Genomic DNA, 22020 nt, shown 5'->3' on the forward strand with positions numbered 1-22020 from the left:
AGCACCCAATCCAGAGCGAGACCCGGCGGTGGCGCCAGTGACGTCGGCCGCGCTTCCCTCCGCCCCACTGCGGGCGGACGCTCGGCGCTCTCAGCCACGCGAGCTCCAGCGCAAGGGGAGAGGGAGTGGGAGGGCTTTGGGACCCGGCGGCTGTCGCAGGACGGCAGGTCGCGGGGAGCGGGCGCAGTGAGCATGCGCAGCCGCTCCGGGGCGGGCGGGGGAGGAGGGGCCGGGATGAGCAGGCGCGCGCGCGCGCGCGCGCACGAGGGCCCCGCCGGCGGCCGCGGGTGGAGGGGGCGGTTCCTCGAGTGTCGGCGACCCGAGGGCGTGCAGGCGGGCGGCAGGTGCCGCCGCGGCCGCCGCCGCAGCCTCCTCCCGGCCCCGCATCTCCTCGTCCTCCCGCGGCGATGAGCTGGGCCCCGTCGGGGGCTGCACCTGCTGGCTGCCCATCACCCCGGGCCTGCCGGCGTGACCTCGGCCTCGTCGCGTGTCGGGCCCCCGCGGCGCGGCGCTGCCCCTGAGAGGGAGCGGCGGCGGCCTCCTCCGCCCCGAGTGCTCGCTCGGGGGCCGCGCGGGGACAGCGCCCGGCCCCCTCCCCTCCCCGGTCCGCTGTCCTCAATGTCTCCCCGGCGGGGAGGGGGCTGCCTGGGAGACACGCTGAGCGGCCCCCCCCGGAGGCTCGTTGGCGGCAGCAGCAGCGCCCAGCCCGGCGCCCCGCAGCCCTCGCCGGCGGCGGCGGCCTGGAGGAGCCGCGCACCCGCCGCCGCCCCCCGAGCCTCGCAGCCGCCGCCGCCCGGCGCCCCAGGAGAGGGCGGCGGGCGACCCCCGGGGAAGATGAAGGCGGAGGGGGGCGACCACTCCATGATCAACCTGTCGGTGCAGCAGGTCCTGAGCCTCTGGGCCCACGGGACGGTGCTGAGGAACCTCACGGGTAATTGATGCGCTGGGCTGGGGACGGGATGCGGTGCCGCCCCTCGCCTCCTTCCTCCCGTCCGCGGAGGGCGGGGGAGCGCTCCTGCCGCCCCACCCCCGTGCGCGCCCCTCGGAGCTCCGGCCCGGTCCGGCGAGGAAGGTGTTAATCGGCTCCGCTGTGCGCGGGCTCCGGGGCGCCGGCGCCCTGCACCCCTTGGCTGCAGCGTCGGTGCATCCGCGACCCCCGCCTGCTGCCCTGCACGGGGAGGCTGCCCGGCCTGTGTAGTACGCGCGGAGTAGCGTTGGTGCTGAGACTTGGGCACAGTTAGCTTTTATGTCATCAGCCTCCCCCTCTCATGCACACATGCACGCACGCATCGCTTTCTGCTGTTTAGATCTTTATCTGGTGTAGCTCTTTTCCTTTCTGGCAAATCTCAAAGCTAACGCAGGACATAAATTCTCTGCTCACGGTGATCTCTTTGCTTTGACCGTTATTTATTATTTTTTAGGCGACAGAGATGACTAAGTAGATTATAGGGGTCAGGGGCTGGGCCAGCATCTAGTGCTTTTAAACATTTTAGCTTTATCTGTCTTCTCTCCCTCCCATTTCCTTTTGTCTGTCTGTCTTTCTCCCACCAGCTTCAAACTGCTGCTTCTGTCATGTCTGATAATTGTGTGTTATTTCCCTTCATTTGTCAAGACTATTGGGAATTGGACTCACCTAAATTATAGTATCAATTTCCATTTGTTAGAATAGAAATAATACAGATGATTATTTTTTTATCCAACGTGTAGGTTTGCTCTGTGAAGAAACTTCTGGTTTTGTTAATGTGGAAGTGCTTATCCCTTAGAGTTATGAATTTAAAAAATAGAGAAATTCATTTGCAATTTGGTGAGTCCTCAGTCCCTGCTCTCCAGAGGAAAAAAAACTTAAAAACATATTCAGGATTTAATTCTTGAATATGTGTAAGACTGTTAATTTCAAATGAACATTAATGTTTCAAAAGCCACAAGTCAAATAGATTAATAGTGTATATTATAACTATGCATATGTATACCTTTAAGCGTACAGATGCATATAGGTTTCTATATAAAAAATTCACATATTCTTAGAGAAAAATTCAATGAGCTTATATACCACAAGGACAACTTTAAGGACACTAATTTCCATGAATGTGGAAATGACACAATTAATGTTATCCACACCTTTTAAGGTGTAGTTTAACTTTGAGCACTCAGACTTTACTTGGGGGTTGCAGGTCAAGAACATGTGTTTGCTCTTTTTTTTTTTTTTTTTTTTTTCTGTACTGGGAATTCAACCCAGGGGCACTTAACCACTGAGCCACATCCCCAGCTCAGCTCATCTATTTTATTTTATTTTATTTTATTTTATTTTATTTTATTTTATTTTATTTTATTTTTTGAGACAGGTTAAGCTAAGTTGCTTAAGGCCTTGCTAAGTTGCTGAGTGGCCTTGAACTTGTGATCCTCCTCCTTCAGCCTCCTGAGCAGCTGGGATTACAGGTGTGGGCCACCACACCTGGCAGGAATATGTTTTTCTAGTTCTGAACAATTAAATTGACATGAAGAAAATTTCATGATTTAGAAGTAGACTGCTTTATCTTATTTATGGCTTTACTTGTATTTCTGTGCAATATGCTTCAAAAGTATCAATGATGTTTATTAGACTGAAGTAAGTAAGGACTTAACAAAAATGTATATTTGTATATGTTAATGACTAGCTTAGCTCATCACAGGGTATTTAGAGAGTTAGTTTTGGAAGCATAGAGTAAGGGTAAATGTAACTTACCTCTTGGCCAGATTCAACAGTATTTTAAAATATTTAAGATTCTCATCTGTATAGTGGCTTCCAATTCCACAAGTCCACCATTAGGTTGTTAATCGATGCAGGGTTAGCTTTAGTTATCTTCCAGTCTGATCTTAATAATTGCCATTTGCTCATTGGTCCTTGTCATTTCATAAAGGATATGCTGAACATCCAACACCAAGACTGAGATGTGGGATAAAGGAACAAGGGAACCTCTACTAGGAAATAACTAGGGTCTGAGTATGCCAGATTCTGTGTGTCAGGGTGAAAGTGCAGAAACAAATGTGCTGTACTAGCAAGTGAGAACAGCACATGAAGCAACCACCACACTGCTTACAGAAAGTGGCCTATAAGTGGTCATATCCTGATGTACTTCCTCATGACCTTCGTGATCGCCTGTGTAACTTAACCATTAGTCAAGAGATTCTACCTGCAGTGCCATGTACAACCCAGTCCATTAAAAATAAGCAAGCAAACACTGCTTTTTCTAAAATAAGAATTACAGTTCACTGAGTGCCTGCTATGTACTAGGTACTTTGCATTTATATTGCAATATATTACAATATAGTTATGTACATTATTTCTAACTTTAAGATAAGTCTGTGAAGTATATTTACAAGGAAACACGAGTAAATTAAGTTGCCCAGATCGTATAGCTAGTACGTGGTGAGCTAAGCGTTAGACCCAAGACAGTGCCTCCGCAACTCCTTTCCCCTCTACTATGCTACTTTATTTAGCTACTTCCTCTTTACTCCCTGCAGGCAGAATTAATTTCTTGCTTCATCTTGCTACTTTTGCTCCTTGTATATATTTTTATTGTATATTTTAATTACACTTTAATTTCTATTTTTAAACTGAGCTTTTGGAGGGTAGGTCTTACTCATCTGAGTTCTTAAATTCTAGCGTATAGTGAATGCTAAATTCCTGTTTATTGAATGGAATTTTAAAAATAATACTTGCTAGTTACATAATTTAAACATTCTTTCTTGGCATTGTTTTTCAGCTGCATCTCTTGGAGTGAATATGAGATGTTTAAGCAACTTTATAGAGAATTGTCACATGACCTTTAAAACATACAAATGCTTGTTGAATGCAGTTAATTTTGGTGCTAGGTACCATGATTTCATGTATTTTATGTCATCTTTTCAACAATTTTTAAAGGAACTGTTATTTATTTTACAGATTAGACATTAAAGCAAAGGGCAACTTGCTTCTGTATTATAGCTAATAAGTGAAAGAGTCATTACTGTTCTTTCAACTTATAGCACATACTATTAAGTCAGGACAGTTTTGTCATCATAATAAACTTGGAAATGAAATAGATAATAGAGGTGTGCATAGTGTAGAACCAGACCAAAATGTGTTTAAGAAATGACTGAAGGAATTACATAAATCTGGTAATAGGTATTCTGGTTAATTAAATAACAAAAGAGAAATGTGCTCTAATTTCTTTTTTTTAAATATATACACATAACAGATTGATATTATTCTTCCCTTTGTATCTTATAGGAAAAGTAGAAAATATATTAACCTTTTAATCTTAGACACTGACCTTTAGAAAACAGTTTTGGATATGAATTAGTTCAATAAAAAATAAATTTAAAAAATGAGAACTGGAAACATTTTAACACTTTTTAGAGCTAGAATTGTTTTATTTTAGGAATACTGTACTATCACTCCCTCAGTTATTTAATGGCACAGACAGGACTAGACCCAGTGTCCTGACTCTTGGTTCTGGGCCTCTTTTCTGTCCCATATAGCTTCTTCACTCAAATAGGTCTGAGGAATTGTGAATCTTGCAGTACTTAAAATTAGCTTGGTAAGTTATTTGCCTCAGTGAGCCTGAGAATGTGTAACTGTAGTAGTCCCCCCTTATTTTGAGGGAATACATTCCTAGACCCCAGTGGATACCTGAAACCACAGTTTTAGTACTGAATTCTATTTATGCTGTTTCCAATACATACAAATTTTGATCAAGTTTTATTTATAAGTTAGGCACAGTAAGACATTAAAAATAATAATTAATAATGGGACAATTGAAATAATATACTCTAATAAAATTGCCAGCAGCATCACTACTCCTGAGCTCTGGGACCATTGTTAAGTAAAATAAGGATAACTCTGAGCACAAGCAGTGCAGTACCAAGACAGTTGATCTGATAACCAGGATGGCCACCAAGTGACCAATAGGATGTAGTGTATACAGTGTGGATACTGTGGACAGAGGGATGAGTCATGGCCTGGATGGGAAGGAGCAGGACAGCACAAGATGTCATAATGCTGCTCAGAACAGGGACCAGTGTAAAACTTAGGAATTGTTTATTGTTGGCATTTTCCATTTGATATTTTTGAATTGCATTTGATCTCAGGTAACAAACTACAGAAAATGAAACTGAATAAGGAGGACTACCATAATTTTTTCCAGGAATAGAGAATGCTGGAAAAAGCAAGATATTGAAAAATAATGCTTCCTAAAATTTATTACTTACATATGTGTGTGCTAGTTTATTTACAAATGGCATTTGGAAAAGTTAGTGATCTAAATCATATATCTAGTTTTAGGAATCCAACCAAGTTTGGTCTTCTGTTTTTCCCTCAAACTACATTCAGACTGTGGTGAAAGGTGAAAAGGGTGTGTGTGTGTGTGTGTGTGTGTGTGAGTGTGCATACATTTATTTAGGTATGTAGATGTAAGCATGTATATACAGGTGCTCCTTAGCCTCCTGTTAGATGTTGAAAATGCATTTAATTCATCTATCAAACACCACAGCGTAGCCTAGCCTACCTTAAATGTGCTCAGAACCCTTCCACTAGCCTACCGTTGTGTAGACTCTCTCATACAGCTTATTATGTTAACAGTGGAAAACAGAATGGTTGTGTGGGCATGCTGTTGCACCATGATGAAGTTGAAAATCACAAGTCAAATCATTGGCATCTGGGCTGTTTATAAATGTATGTGTGTACTGGCTTATTTTACAGGATATTTGTAAATGCGACCATTCTCTTTTGGAGTTTACAATTGCTAAGGCATTTTAGTGTCAATATTCAGTGTCAGTAGAAAGGGAAAAATGTTGGTATCCACCACATATATTTGGCCTAGCTCACACATGGCAGTGTCCCCAGTGCCTTCCTGTAGGAGTGCTGCCAAATAGTCTACTCTGTCACCCTGTGTTCCACCTACTGGGTTAGCTTCCTCCTCCCAAATGCTCTAGTACTGGTGAGTTTATGTAGACAGAGTTATTTCAGTTGTCCACTCTAGAGCTTTTGATGTTTTATAAATGTAGCTGTAATCACAGGTGCCAGACCTCAGAATTTATTTCTTATGAAATTTCCTTTTTATGTGTGTGAAAAGTCCTTACTTTCTGTGGTACAAAGCCACTTAATAAGTGTTGTATGATTTATACTTTATGGCATTTAATTTTTTAGGAGGCTCACCTGTATATCTGAAGGAAGATGCTGAAAGTTTTGAAAATTCAGAATTGTCATCATCAGGTTTTTACTTTCTTGATTGTCATCCATTATTTTTGAATTATACATAAATTCATATACTTTGGCAATATCCAAGGTCCAAATGATGTATCTTAACCTAATGCAGTTTCTAGATTAGTCTTGAGAGTACTCAAGCTCTAATTTTGATTCTTTAGTATTTAACTATCATAATAAAAAATTATTTATCTTTGTGTAGTGATTAAAAGAAAGGTCCAAGCAAGTAACATAATCATGAAGAGGAGTCAGAGTTACTAGAGGTATTTTCCTATAGAAAGGAAACTTAAACTTCTAGAAGAAGGTGGAGGAATTGGAACCAGGGGAGGAAATTGGTATTAAAAATGGTTGTGTGTTAAGAGCCCAGAGAGTGTAGCAATGAATTGACATAGTATCAGATGAATAGCTCTAATCATGGCTATATTTATTCAACACTCATTATGAGTCAGGTACTACAGAAAGCATTTTCCATGTATCTCACTTGAAATAATTAAGGTGACCATATAATTTATTATCTCATGTATATGATTATATAAGATGTGGTAGGTTAATTAGGTTAATTATGTATTTTAATGACCCAGTATTTTAGCAATAAAAATTAATCATAGACTATACAATGGCTAAAGCAGCACATTTGGAAGAGGTGTCATTAGACTATCAAATTCCATCTAGTGACCTTGAGCTAAGTAGATTAAGCCTTGAAGAAAAAGAGACGTTTTACAAACTTTACGCAAGAAGGAAGAATCATATTTTTCCCTGAGTCTAGTTGCCTATATTATAATGTAAATCTTGGAATGTAATCTGGGAGCATACATGTATGTACTAGACTAGGACTTGAAAAATGAAAAAATTTTGAGGAATGCAGATTTCCGTATCAATTAATATGGCTTATTAACATATTCCATTATTACCATTCATCTGCTATTCTGTCCCATGTATTTGTACATTAATTTTATGTTTTTGTCATAATTCACCATGGTTGTTAATTTTATATAAAGCAATTCATACCCAGGATTTCAGTACCAAGAGTGACATATGTCCTTTTTAGAAATTTTATCTTTAGTAGTTAACATTCCTTTAACTCTTTTCAGTGTGCTGGACAGTGTTCTAAGAAACATCACGTGTACTTTATTTGATCCTCAACAATAATCCCATGAGATAGGCACAGTTATTATTCCCAGTTCTCCCAGTGTCTATGTGCAGAAAAGCTGCTTCTGGCTGGACTCTTGGAGTGTCCAGTCCTGCATATGCTCTGCAGACTGGCGTGGGCTGGACAGCCAGCTGTCCAGCAGGTTCATATGGCAGGTGCCTGGAGATGGAGGGCCAGCCCACAGGTCTGCTTAAAACATGGTTTTTCCAGAGCAAAAGTCTGGAGAGAAAGCAAGTGAAACCAACATAGAAGTCACAGTCTCCTGTAACCTTATCTCGAAAGTGTCATACCACACCCGGGCTGTTTTCTCTTGGTTACACAGACCAGCTCCAGAACTGCAGGAGGCTGTGGCGGGGATCCCTGGGGGCTGCTGGAGGCTGGCAGTAACAGGCTTACAGTGTAGGCGTGGGGAGAAAGAAGGAGGCCTTTAAAGAGGAGAGGGTGAGGGGATGAGGGATCCACAAGAGAAATAGATACAGAGGTGATCAGAAAAAAAAGTTTGATAGGTAGAATTATTATATAAAATAGCAATTTTTAACACTTTCTAGGGTTAATCTTGGTTATATCTTTTTTGATGCCAGGAATTGAACTCAGGGGTGCTTAGCCACTGAGCCACATCCCCAGTCTTTTTAAAAAAATTTCTTTTGAGGCAGGGTCTCACTGTTGCTGAGGCTGGCTTTGAACTTGCAGTCCTCCTGCCTCGGTCTCCTGAGCTGCTGGAGTTACTGGCCTGCACCACTGCACCTGGCAGTCCCAGTTTGTTCTACATTATGAGTCCTGTGCCAGTCTTTGTGGTAAACACGGATGAACAAAGATGAAAATACCCATCATTGCCATAGTTGCTCATGGTCTAGAGAAGCTCTCCTAACTTTCATGGCTTATTGAGTTCAGGAAGAACAGGCAGTGGGATTTTGATAACAAAAGTAGAGATAGAAAGTGGAAAAAGAACCTTTGTGTGGGACAGTAGAGACAGGAGAGGTGAACTGCTTATGGGATGGACCAGGAGTGAGTATGTACTAAAATCAACATATATTGCTCTTGGATGCCTGTGTCTGGCAAAGAAGTTCATGGTAATGTGAAATTAGATTTCCATTGTGCAATAATATTCTCTCCTCTCATCCCCTGTGGTGAATCACGCTTCCTCTGTCTTTGTTTCTAAGCCTTGCCACACATCAGAATCACCTGGGCTGGTAATACAGCTCCAGGGCCCCAGTCCTATTTATGGAGTTAAAACCCAAGAACAGGGCCTAGGAGGCTGCATTTTATGGTGTGCCCAGGGATTAGGATATCTGATTTAAAAAACATCGATTTTTTTTTGGTGATTAATTTGTAGCTATGTTTTGATATATAATGAAAGTAATGTGAAATAATTAGTATGGCTAAAGTCATTAAAATTTCAATATAAGTGCCTCATTTATTTTCAGAAGGGTATGATGATGCAGTTTTTAAAGAAGTGACTGTCTTTTAACATTAGAGGATTATATCACACTTTATCTTTTAAAAATATTTTCTGCATTTATATGAGCTATTAGCCATAGAATGATCCCATTATGTGATAGTATTTTAAAATTCTAACTGATTCAGTTTTATTAAATTTGAAATTTATGGAAGAATTAAATATTTAAAATATTTATGGAAATATTTACATAAGGTAACAGTTATTGAAACTTCCCCCTCTTGGGTAATGGAGGGTCTCATAGACCCTCCGCCAATACTCTAAGGAAGTAAAGAAATACGAGTCCAGAAACAGTTTGTCCTTGACTGCTACAGCCAGCTTCTCCACTTCAGACAAGCCACCTATTTCCCAGGCCCAGCTCTCTTCATCTGCAGCACCATCTGACGCCCCTGACTTCCACACTGATACTCGGGGAAGGCGACCTAGAAGTTCCTTTTCTTAAGGAATTAAGAAAAGCTTCCAGATTTCATTAGGAGTTAAGGAAATAATTTATTCATTTCATATAAACATTTCTTTAATTTTTGAAATAAAGCAACTTTCTTTTTTAAGAGAGCCTTTTTCAGACCTTTAATCTGCTTATTTGTAGGGTAAGTTGTAGAAGCAATAAAAATCTTAGTTTGCTGAACACCATTTAGTAGCTCTTAGAATTTAATTAGACCTTAAATTTGGTTTGAAACCTCTGGATTTAATATCTAAAGATCCCTTCCAGTTCTGAAAGTTAGTTTTTGTTTTTTAAATGCCAGTGTTGCATAATTACTTCCTCAGGATTTGTTTCAGAATAATATTTAAAGTGTTCCTATTATGACCTTTCTTTGCATTGCGCACTAGGTTTTCCTAATTATTTCCTTTTATTTCCTGCTCTTCCATTCATTTATTTGGTCCCATATTTAGATTTAATTTTAGGTAAGTGTTATATTGAGAGATTCATTATAAGTTATACTTATTGACATAAAAAGTTCATTTTTTAGCATTCAGAATATATTCCTTGAAATATTATCTCATGAAATTGTAAAACATTTTTCCATTGTTCATATTTTTATAGGTCAGTATCTGATTCCAAAACCATGTTTTTTTTAATACCACATGTATAATTTAAGTAGCTTGAGGATATATAAGTAATAGTAATAATGAAAGTACTGTATAATTGCTCCGTGATAACTTCATAATAGGTACATATTTTCACATTTAATTCTTATCCTTTTATAACTGAATAAGCTAATCAACTATGAGGAAGAACAAATTAAATGGCATCTTTTAGGAAGATTATGCTATGACTCACACAAATAATTTATAAGCTATCTTAAATAACTTTAACCTAATTTTTAAAAGCAATTTATGTTGTGATTGTTTTAAATTAAAAACTGTTTTTCTAAGAATTTTCTTTTACTGTTCAATGATGAGTATTGTAATTTGCAATTTGAAATTGTATAATTAGTAAGCAAAGGGGTAATTGAGCCTAAGTGAGTAATGAACAGTATTGTCATAACTTTTAAGAGGCAACATGTTAAAGCAGCTCTTGAAGGTATCACAATTGATTTTAAAAACTAGTGTTTTTGCTCTCAAGCTGCAGAAGTACATAGCTATTAAATCTCTATAGTAGCTTTAATTTATATGTTAAATGAGGTTTCAAGTGGACAAATGTAGGAATTTATTTTTAGTGATAAAAAATAAGAAAAATATCTTTTACTTTTCCCTTAATTTAACCTCCTTTGTTGTTCATTCCCTTTTGTAGAGTTAGGTTCCACCTAGTATCATCCTGCTGTCCAAAGACTTTCTTTTAATGTGACTTATAATATAGGTCTGCTGGCAGTTAATTCTTCCAAGCTTTTCCTTTTTGAAAAATTTTCATTTCACTGTCAATTTTCTAGGATACTTTTATTGAATATGAATTTCTGACTTTACAGCTTTGTTTTGTTTAGCTTTTTTTTTTTTTTAAGTATTTTTAAAGATGTCACTCCATTATCTTGTGTTTTAGTCAGCTTTTTTGCTGCTGTGATTAAAAGGCCTGATAACAATTTTAAGGAGGAGAAGTTAGTTTGGGGCTCATGGTTTCAGAGGTCTCAGTCCATAGTCAGCCAGCTCCATTGCCTGGGGCTCAAGGTGAGGCAGAACATCATGGTGGGAGAATGTGGTGGAGGGAAGCAGCTCACATGAGAGACCCCACTGCCAGATACAAAATGTAAACCAGCCACACCCTACCCCTTCAGTTACCACTCAGTTAACCCCATCAGGGAGATTAATTCACCGATTGGGTTGACTCTCATAACCCAGTCATTTCACCTCTGAATGTTCTTGCATTATCTCACAAGAGTTCCGGGGGGGCCACCTAGTATCTAAACCATAATCTTCCAGATTGGTATTTTGTACTGAGAAGTTTGCGTCCTTTATTCCTGTGCATGCAGTGTGTCTTTTCCTCTGAGTGCCCTCAGTATTTCCCCTTTATCTCTGGTTTTCAGTCATTTTACTTGGATGTATCAAGGTGGGTGTTATGTATGTGATTTACTTTTGTTATGTTACTGTTTTTCAGGTTTGAATACAGAGCATTTTTCAGTATTTTATTTTGGGGGGGGGAGAGGCTATTTATCTTGCTTTGGATTCTTTGAGACTCTTAGGTGTGTGGTTTGATGTCTTTCATTATTTTTGGAAAATTTTTCACCACTGTCTCTTCAAGTATCTTCTTCCCATTCTCTTCTTTTTCCTCCTCTGGGATTCCAGTTACATAAATGATAAACCATTTCAAATTGTTCCCTAGTTCTTGAATGTTCTCTCCTCATTTTTCCCTTTTTCTTTCTCTTCTATTTTAATTTTAATAATTTATTTTGGTCTATCTTTAATTATTCTTTGTTCGACTGTGTCTTATGTCTTTCGGTTGAGCCTGTTAAAGGACTTCATTTCTGACTTCTTTTTAACTTTCCTAACATTTACTTTTGACTTTCCTAGTTGCTGTCTGCTGAAATTCCCCATTTGTTCATGCGTTCCCCCATTCTACTAGTCTTTAACAGGGTAATGGTAGCTATTTTAAAGTCTCTGGTGATTCTACTAGTTGGGCTGTCTCAGTCAGGTTCTGTTGATTGCTTTATCTTCCAACAGTGGGCTGTTTTTCCTTTTTTTTTAATGCATCCCATAATTTGTTGTTGTTGAACATAGGATATAGAACAGTGGAGACTTACTTATTCCGGAAATGAGTGACTTCTGTTAGATCAGGGTGTGAAGAGTCGATCTGACCTGCTCAGGAGTTGAGCCAAGCCTGAGTTCCACTGTTGCTCTGGTTACCTTCAGTGCGCTGCATGCTCAGGTTGTCGGGAGGTTGCTGACGGTGCCTGTGCTTAGGATGGGAGCAGGTGCCACAGGGTTGTCAGTCTCAGTGCTCGTGCTCCTTATCAGCTTCTCGCCAGCTCTGCGCTCCTCCTCCAGGAGGGCCTCTCACGACTTTCCTTCCCAGTGGTGGATTGCTGTTGCTTGTTACTTGTGCCAGACTCGGGGGGCTGTCCTGGTCTCTTTCAATCTTAGACGTGCTCAGTCTGGAGCCTCCAGATAGAGCCTTGTCGTCTTTCCTGCCTTTTGAACCATGGTGACCAGACTTGCCCTAAGGTCTGTGAATGGGCCTGGGCAGGAGCGTCCCCCTCTTCCCTCAGCATTCACCCTCCTGTCCTGAATGGGTTTCTACTTCACCCTTAGGGACAGAGGATTTTTTTCTTGTACCCTTCCCTAAACCAGAGCTGCAGTGGTTTTTTTGCTGTTCCCTAAGAGTAACAGGATTGACTGTCCTCCATCCAGAGGTGGCTGTCCCCGGTCTCCTGCTTACCACCCAGTCTTTCCAGGGAATGTCTAGGAGAGACCAGCGGGAAATGTGGATGTCCTTGTGCCAGTTACTAAAGGCTGACTCGTTAGCCCACATTTGGTCTTAAACAGCAGTCATACTTGATTTCCTACACACTTGTATGGTGACCAGGTAACATATGCTGTGTGTCCCCTTTCTCCTTTGGGGGACCTGTCCCTCTCTGAAATCTGTGCTGCTTTGTTGTCTTGCAGGCTCCTCTCATGATAGGATGAAGAAAAGTTATGATTGCAAGTTATCTTTTTCTCACTGTTAGGGTGGGAATGACATTCTTTGTAACTTTCTATATCCAAAATTCTGAGTAAAATGTAAATCTAATAACTTTTAGTAATCATTGTTTTTTAAATTTGAAAAAATAAATGATACATTTAGGAAAAATTTGCAGACACTACAAACTTGAGATTTACTCATTTTAGAATATGGCCGATAGCATGAATGTGTAGATAATATCCACATTTTTCTACTTGACATTTCCTGCTTTAGGTTTCTTTATTCCCTGCTCCCAAACATTTGGATTATATCATAGATGGACAAGACACTTTTTTATGCTTGTAAATGTCATGACGTTATCATCTATCCAGCTGCCCTCACCAGAAATCTGGTAGGCCGGATGTGACACCCCCTTGCCTGCCGTCAGGGTATGCCAGCAGTCCTCCTGAGTGTCCCGCACATTGTTTTCAGCCCTAGGGGCAGTGCCTAAGTCCAGGCCTTGATTTCTCTTTGGACTTGTCTTACTGTTGTAAGACAACAGTCTTACAATCTCTCATCTCTGCCGGTCTCACTTTCCTCATCTACCTGAGTAATGTTTGAAAATGGTAAATTTGATAGTATAATCTCTTATTTAAAGATAATCTTTTGGTTTCCCATAACCTTCACAGTAAAGTCCATGTTCTTTGAGTCTCTAGTGCCCCCCACTGCACAGCTGCTCTGGCTTCTGTACACCTCTCTAATCTGAACCACCTTCTCTCCACGGTTTTTGGCTTTGACCACTCAAGAGTTTTTGCAGGCACTCACAGCTGCACGCTTCAGATGCCATGTCTTAGAGCACTAGTTTCTCATACATGGCTTTGCATGAGAATCCCAGGGAAACTGAAAATTCCAGTGCCTGATCCATATCTGAGATCAATGAAATCAGAGTTTCTTGGAGCATCAAGGTTTCGCTTTTTTTTTTTTTTTTTTTTTTTTTTTAGGTCTTGGTTACTTTTTAAAATTCACTGTGGCAGTGACTCCTCTTGAAATCTTTCTTGGACCTTCCCACTCTTTCAGGACTGTGTACCCCATAGCATCAGTGATATGCCGTGTTTTCAAAAAGGAAGATATTGGAACATAAGCCATCAGAGTATCAGTAATTAAATTACTCAAACGCTAACTCTTAATAAAATATAAAATTACCGGGACCAGGGGCTGTAGCTGCAGCTCAGTGGTAGGGCACTTGTCCAGCATGTGTGAGGCACTGGGTTTGATCCTCAGCACCATGTAAAAATAAGTAAAATGAAGGTATTGTGTCCATCTGCAACTTGAAGTACTGTGACTAATTTTCAATGGTGGGGCCGGATAGGAAAGCCTAGTCTCCAAGGACATTTATTAAGTCATCCAGACCAAGAAAAACGTTTTCTATAAATGAATAAAATATTCCATTTTTAGTACTAGTGTTCTATTTTTAGTAAACAGCAAAAGTAAAAAATATTTTCAGGACTGGGGGTTTAACTCAGTGGTCAGTGGTAGAACACTTGCCTGGCATATGTAAGACCCTGGCTCAATCCCCAGCACTGAAAAAAAAAAAAAAAAAAAAAAAAATTCAGTAAATAGTAAATACAGCAAAAATTTTTGGCTTCCTGGGCCAGGCCATATGGTCTGTGTTCCACCATTCAGTTCCACCATTCTGGAATGAAAGTAGTTGTTGAACACAAAAGGGTTTTGTTCCCACTAAAACTTTGTGGATTCTGAAATTTGAGTTTTGTGTAGTTTTCACCTGTCACAAAATATTACTCATTTTTTAAACTTTACTAAATGTGGAAATCATTCTTAGGTCACAGACTATACAGAAAAAGGTGGTGGGTCAGATGTCAGCTGGCAGCTCATGGATCATACTCTGCCAATCCCTGACTAGAGAACTTTTTCAGATTATAAGTGCATCACCTACCAGAGAATCTAACAAAATCTAGAATGAAAAAAATCTTGAGATCACCTAATTTGAACACAGACTGTTTAAAATATATAATTTCTATAAAGAAGGTAGAAAATTATGAACAACCCCCAAATGTAGTGTTTTACAAGTGTCATGTTTTCATCTTGAGGCATAGAGTATTTTGGGCCTACAGTGAGTCTTCGCTATCAGCCTAACATTGGGTACTCTATGAGGATTGAAAGATATATTTAATTGTCTAATGAGACAAGTTTTGTTTTTATGACTTTGGGACATTTTATTTTATTGTGGGGTACTGAGAGTTGAACTCAGGGACACTTGATCACTGAGCCACATTCTCAGCCCTATTTTGTATTTTATTTAGAGACAGGGTCTCACTGAGTTGCTTAGCACCTCACTTTTACTGAGGCTGACTTTGAACTCAAGATCCTCCTGCCTCAGCCTCCTGAGCAGCTGGGATTACAGGTGTGTGCCATCATGCCCAGAAGCTTTGGAACATTTTAGTAAGTATCTCTTATGAAGCCTTAGCCTGGAGTAGTGATTTTCCATAGTACCATACATTATAACTATTTGAGAGAGGTGATAAAAATTGCTTAGGTTTCATCTCCAAAGATTGTTCAGTTGCTTTTTAGTTAATTCTCAGGAGCAATCATTGGTCTAGTTAAGCATCTTCTCCTTTGATGAATTCAAAGATGGAGTGAAAACTAATTTGGGGGGGGCGTGTGAGTATCGGGAATTGAACTCAAGGGCATTCAACCACTGAGCCATATCCCCAACCCTGTTTTGTATTTTATTTAGAGATAGGGTCTCACTGAGTTGCTTAGTGCCTTACTTTTGCCGAGGCTGGCTTTGAACTCGTGATCCTCCTGCCTCAGCCTCCCGAGCTGCCGGGATTACAGGCGTGTGCCACCATGCCTGCCCTAATTTTAAAAATAATTTATTAGCTGGGTGCAGTGGTGCATGCTTGTAATCCCAGCTACTTGGGAGGCTGAGGCAGGACCATTGCAAATTTGAAGCCAGTGTCAGCAACTTAGCAAGATCCTATCTCAAAATGAAAAATAAAAAAGGGTGAGGGATGTAACTCAGTGGTGAAGCCACCCTTGGGTTCAATCCCCAGTATTGCAGAACTGATCATGATAATGATAAAAACAGTATATTTGCAGAAAATATTCTTTTTTTAAAAAAATGATTCTATTTAGTTATACATGACAGCAGAATGTATTTCTATTCATTGTACACAACTGAGTACAGCTTTTCATTTCCCTGGTTGTACAGGATATAGAATCACACCATTCATGCAGATCATACGTATACATAGGGTAATGATGTCGTCTCATTCCACCATCTTTCCCACCTCTTTGTATCCTCCCCTCCCTTCATTTCCCTCTGGTTAAACCAAAGTTCCTCCAGTCTTCTCTTACTGCCCTCTGCCCCCATTATGTGTCAGCATCCACTTATCAGAGAAGGCATTTGGCTTTTGTGTTTTGCGGGGGGATTGGTTTCTCTTGCTTAGCATGATATCCTCCAACTCCATCCATTTACCTGCAAATGCTATAATTTTATTCTTCTTTAAGGCTGAGTAATATTCCATTGTTTATATATACCACTGTTTCTTTATCCATTCATCTGTGGAAAGACATCTAGGTTGATTCCACAATTTAGCTATTGTGAATTGAGCTGCTATAAACATTGGTATGGCCGCATCACTATAGTATGCTGATTTTAAGTCCTTTGGATATATATAGGCCGAGGAGTGGGATAGCTGGATCAAATGGTGGTATCATTCCCAATTTTCTAAGGAATAGCCATACTGCCTTCCAGAGTGGTTGCACCAATTTGCATCCCCACCAGCAGTGCATAAGTGTACTTTTTTCCCCATGTCCTCACCAGCACATATTGTTGCTTGTATTCTTGATAATTGCCATTCTGACTGGAGTGAGATGAAATCTGATTTGCATTTTTCTAATTAGTAGTGAATATTTTTTCATATATTTGTTGATCAATTGTTTATCTTCTGTAAAGTGTCTGCTGAGTTCCTTAGCCCACTTATTGATTGAATTATTTGTATTTTTGGTGTTAAATTTTTTGAGTTGTTTATAAATCCTAGAGATTGGTGCTCTATCTAAAATGCTTGTGGTTAAAGATTTTTTTCCTACTCTGTAGGCTCTCTTTTCACGTTATTGTTTCCTTTGCTGAGAAAAAACTTTAGTTTGAATCCATCCCATTTATTGATTCTTAATTTTATTTCTTGCACTTTAGGAGTCTTGTTAAGGAAGTCTGGTCCTAAGCTGACATAATGAAGATTTGGGCCTACTTTTTCTCCTATTTGGTGCAGGGTCTCTAGTCTAATTCCTAGGTCTTGATCCATTTTGAGTTGAGGTATGTACAGAGTGAGAGATAGGGGTTTACTTTCATTTCGCTGCATATGGATTTTCAGTTTTCCCAGCACCACTTGTTGAACAGAAATTAGGAAAACTCCCCCATTCACAATAGCCTCAGTAAAAAAATACTTGGGAATCAATCTAAGAAAATATGTGAAATACCTCTACAATGAAAACTACAGAGTATTGAAGAAAAAAATTAAAGTAAATCTTAGAAGATGGGAAGATCTCTCATGTTCTTGGATAGGCAGAATTAATATTGTCAAAATGGCCATACTACCAAAAGCATTTTACAGATTCAGTGCAATTCCAATTAAAATCCTGATGCTTTCCTCATAGAAATAGAGAAAGCAATCATGAAATTCATTTGGAAAAATAAGAGACCCAGAATAGTCAAAACAATCCTTAGCAAGAAGAGTGAAGCAGGAGGTATCACAATACCAGATTTTAAAGTATACTACAGAGCTGTAGTAACAAAAATGGCATGGTATTAGCACCAAAATAGGTAGACCAATGGTACAGAATAGAAGACACAGACAAACCCAAATAAATACAGTTATCTCATACTAGACAAAGGTGGCAAAAACATAGGATGGAGAAAAGATAGCCTCTTCAACAAGGGTGCAGTAAACATTCTTAGTTATTTCAAACTCTAAACAGTGCAGAATGTATAAAATAATATCGTCCATCTCCCATCTCATCTATGAAAGTCACTGTTAAATCTGTTTGTTTATAACAAGTAGGACTGTCCTATATTTTTTACTTGTTTTATGCAATATTTTTAGATATTTGGAGAAATTCTTTTCTCCTAACTATATTTGTTGAGAGATTTTTAAAAAGCAAAAAGGATGATTGGTAATGGACTTTGTAATTGGGGCTGATGACAGTTGCGGATCCGGGGCAGAGCTGTTTCTCGTATTGGAGGCTGCTGCGTAGTGATCCCCGTTTCCATTTTGTGTCACCTCTTGTCATACATACATGAGCCACTGAGTCCAATTAGAACAAATATAAAGCCAATGCAAGACCAGGAGAGGGGGTCCTCAAGTTATGGGGGGCTCGTATTTGGCTGAATTTACATGGTGCAGTCCACTTAGGAATAATGCTTTCAGTTCCCTTTTACTGCATATGTCAGAACAGTTTCCTGTTAACTAATATGATGTTTTAACTTTGGGCCTTAGAATGTTTTAGTTTAGATATACAGGGGCAAATTCTTCAATTGATTCTATCCTAGAGACCAGTTGCTCAGTGGAGCCAACAGATGAGGGAGGCTGTGGTCTCCCTCCTGGTCTGTTGCTAGTTTCTTCTCCCCTGAGGATCGTGGGCACTTCTCTTGCTCTACCCGCAGGGTCCTGCAGCTCTCCTCCGCTGAACCAGTCACAGGTTCCATGTGAATGCCACTTTTGAGACTTGCTTACTCAGAGTGGCCCAGTTCACAACAGAGCTACGTTGATCTATCAGCAAATTCACAGTAACAGTAGTAACAGGAAAACTAGTATAACTAAATATTCTCAACGGAGTTCAGTTTTTTTTCATGATGATGATAGTATAATTTTTTTCTTTTTTAAAAAAAGAAACATGAAAATAAATTTGACTGTCAGTTTACTTAAGGAATAGTACTGGACTGGTCTTTGGAGGACCACTTGAGATCCCATTTTAGTTGTTTTGAGTCTTTGATCTTTATCCTGGACTTTATAAAACATTAAAATTACAATTTACTTATTATAGGTACATCTGTTGAGATCAGTAACAATACATTCAGTAGGAATGCAGTGCTGTGTTTTGTAACATAAGGTAGTCCCTTCTTCATAGTGTTAAATATAGTCAAGAAACTACCGCCCCCTTTTGTGGGAGTGGGCCTGGTATCCTACCTGGACTTAGGATACGTGGCAAATTGTAGATGTCCCTTATTGAAGAGCATGTGGCCACTGCAGAGCCTTTTCTTGCCTCAGAGTAAAATGAGAAGAGCTTCATGGAAACAGCCCCTCCCCACTCCTTTTATTATTATTTCCTTGTATTCTCACTTTATTAAGTTTGTTTTAGGAAATTGTATATTTTCACATATGAATATGAGTGATTTAGCTTTCTAACTTTTAATGTATTTGTTAGTAATCGAAGCTATTTATTTATGAGTGACAATATGATATGAAAGTACCATGTCCTGAGAGCTGGAAGAGAAAATCCCCTAATAGACAAGATTTGTCTGATTTTCTTTAAATCACCAGTATCTCTCTCTCCTACTCTCAGTGTGTGCTTGGTGTTTGAACACACATTCCAAATTATGTCACATGTCTCTTCTTATGATTTCAAATTATTTGAGTTCATTCTGTGTGCCAAATCTTAACAAATGTGGCAGGGTAAATCTGAATATTTTTTGAATCTTTTTTATATTCCCCCTTTGTTTCCTTAGTAAACCTTTTTTAATTTTTATTTCGAGGTAATTGTAGACTCACATAGGTAAATGTAGAGAGCTTTGTCCAGTTTGCCCAATGGAGATTTTTGGAAAATGAGTTTAATACCTATCACACTAGAATATTGACATTGATACATTCCACCAGCCTTACTCTGATTTCACCAGACTTGTGCTCTGTGTTCTTTTATATGCGTGTTTAGTTCTGCACTTTTTAATGTGTATCCACCACCACAGCCCAAATATGGGACAGTCCCATTGCCACAGGATCTCTCGTGTGCTTTTACATCACAGACTTATTTTTAAGAGTTTTTATTTTTTTTTAAAATTTTTTGTCTCTTATGGCTTTGACTTAAAATAATGGTTTTAAATATCCATACTTCAAAAATCTTTTAATTTTTAAAAATAGTGGCAAAAACCCACATATGAAAACATGTACCGTCTCCTGTACCCTCACACAGAATGCTCCTGTGACCAGATGTGCGTGTACTGTTTCACTAGGCAGTTCTCCCTTGGTGTCCTGTGATTCGGTTTCTCTCTTTGTGGAGTTAGGGTCATGTCTCATATATTAAGGGCTTGGTCCCAAAAGACTACCCCCACTTCAGCTGCCCGTTCCAAGCCTGGACTTCCATGCATTGGACCTGCTTTGCGTAGGATTCCCACGCCCTTCTCGTGGTGTCTGATCATTCACTGTAGTGGCTCACAGAATTCAAGGAGACGCTTTCTTTTTAACTCACTTATTATAAAGGATACAACTTGGGGAAAAGCCAGATGAAAGAGATGCCTGCGGCCGGGGATGAAGAAATGGGAGTCAGGGGGCCTCTATATTTTCTGGGCATGCCACCCTCCCAGCACCCCCATGTGCCCAGCAACCTGAAAACTTCAACAAAGTGAGAAGTTCATGAGTTTTGTAGGGCTTGGCTTCCAGACCTCCTGCCTCCTTCCTGGAGGTGGATGATGCTGGATGGTCCCGTCTCTTAGTGACTGGCACCTCAGAAGGCTGTGTGGGTGCCCTAGTCACCTCCTTGGCATGAGCTCAGGTAGAATCACAAAGAACTCCTTATTAGTAGCAAAAGGCACCTTTGTCAGGGAATTCCAAGGGTTTTAGGAGTTCTGTGCCAGGAACATAGACAGATACCCAAGTGTATTTCTTACTTTACCAAACAAAAGCTACCATTTTTTAATGTACAGTTGTTAGGTAAATATTAAGTATATTTACTTTGTTTTGTAAATATCCAATCTCCAGATCTTTTTCATCTTTCAAAATTGAAACTCTGGACCTGTTAAATCCAATAACTCACCATTCTTCCCCCTGCCAACCCCTGGCACCAACCACTGCATTTTCTGTTCGTGTGCATTTGACCACTCTAGATACCTCATGCAAGTGGAATTGTGCTGTCTTAGGCCTTTTATGACTGGAGCATTTCACTGAGCATAATGTCCTCAAAGTTCTTCCATGTTGAACCATGTGACCTTTTAAAACTGAATAATTTTCCACGATATGTGTACACCACATTTTGTTTATCCGTCCATCCATTGAGGGACACTTGGATTGCTTCCATCACTTGACTACTGTGAATAATGTGCTTTGAGCATGGCTGTGCCAACATCTCCTGGAGATTCTACTTTTAGACCCTTTGGCTATATACCCAGAAGAGGAATTGCCGGATCATATGGTAATTCTATTTTTACTTTTTTGAGGAACTGCCATACTGTTTTTAAGAGCAGTTGCACCTATTTTAAATTCCCACCAACACTGTATATTAGTACTTTAATGATAATTGGATTTAACTGATTCATTTTTGTGCTCTTTATTTAATGACTAGCTTGACTTTCATGCTTAAGAGTGAACGCTTAGCACAAATAGCAGATGAAATCCTTTGCGCTATAGAATGTTTGCATACCAAGGATGATTTTCCAGGTGACAGCTAAACATTTTGGAATCAACTCTTTCAGTTATAAGTAACAGAAAACTTACCTAAACTAATTTAAATAAGAATCGTTTTACAAAGAAACTGAGGTGTTATGTCTTAAAATACTAATGTGACAGCCCTTAGAAATTACTGGAATAAGGGACTTGGTTGTCTCTTGTCTTTGTAGGATCTGTTTTTCTTTCTTCCTGTATTGTGGCATTATGATGAGGAGATGGACTTGGCTTCAGCTGTCCAAGGACCAAGGAGACTCAGTTGGTCCCAATCCAGAATTCCCAGGGGAAGAGAATCATTGGTTCAGCTTGGATCAAATGCTGGCTGAAATTGTGCCTCACAAATATGGCCAGGGAGATGAATCTACAAGAACAAAGCATCAATATTTATGGGAAACTTGTAAGGCAGCAGGGTACCAGGGAAAAGAGAATGAATGCTAGACAGAAGGAAAGATGTGCTTGTAATCACCAGGATTTATTTAGCATTTATGTCAG

At 39.8% G+C, this 22020-nt stretch overlaps 1 protein-coding gene across 1 annotated transcript in view; it reads left to right on the forward strand.

Annotated features, from left to right (window-relative positions):
* Nucleotides 1-254: 254 nt before the first annotated feature.
* Nucleotides 255-22020, forward strand: part of TMEM170B (transmembrane protein 170B) — a 32005-nt gene continuing 10239 nt past the window's right edge. Inside the window, exon 1 of the mRNA XM_079147915.1 lies at nt 255-931. Coding sequence (XP_079004041.1) covers nt 619-931 — 313 coding nt within the window. The 5' untranslated portion in view covers nt 255-618. The remainder of the gene's footprint in view (nt 932-22020) is intronic.

Source organism: Sciurus vulgaris (assembly GCF_902686455.1).
Source record: "Sciurus vulgaris genome assembly, chromosome: 7".
Taxonomy (NCBI): domain Eukaryota; kingdom Metazoa; phylum Chordata; class Mammalia; order Rodentia; family Sciuridae; genus Sciurus; species Sciurus vulgaris.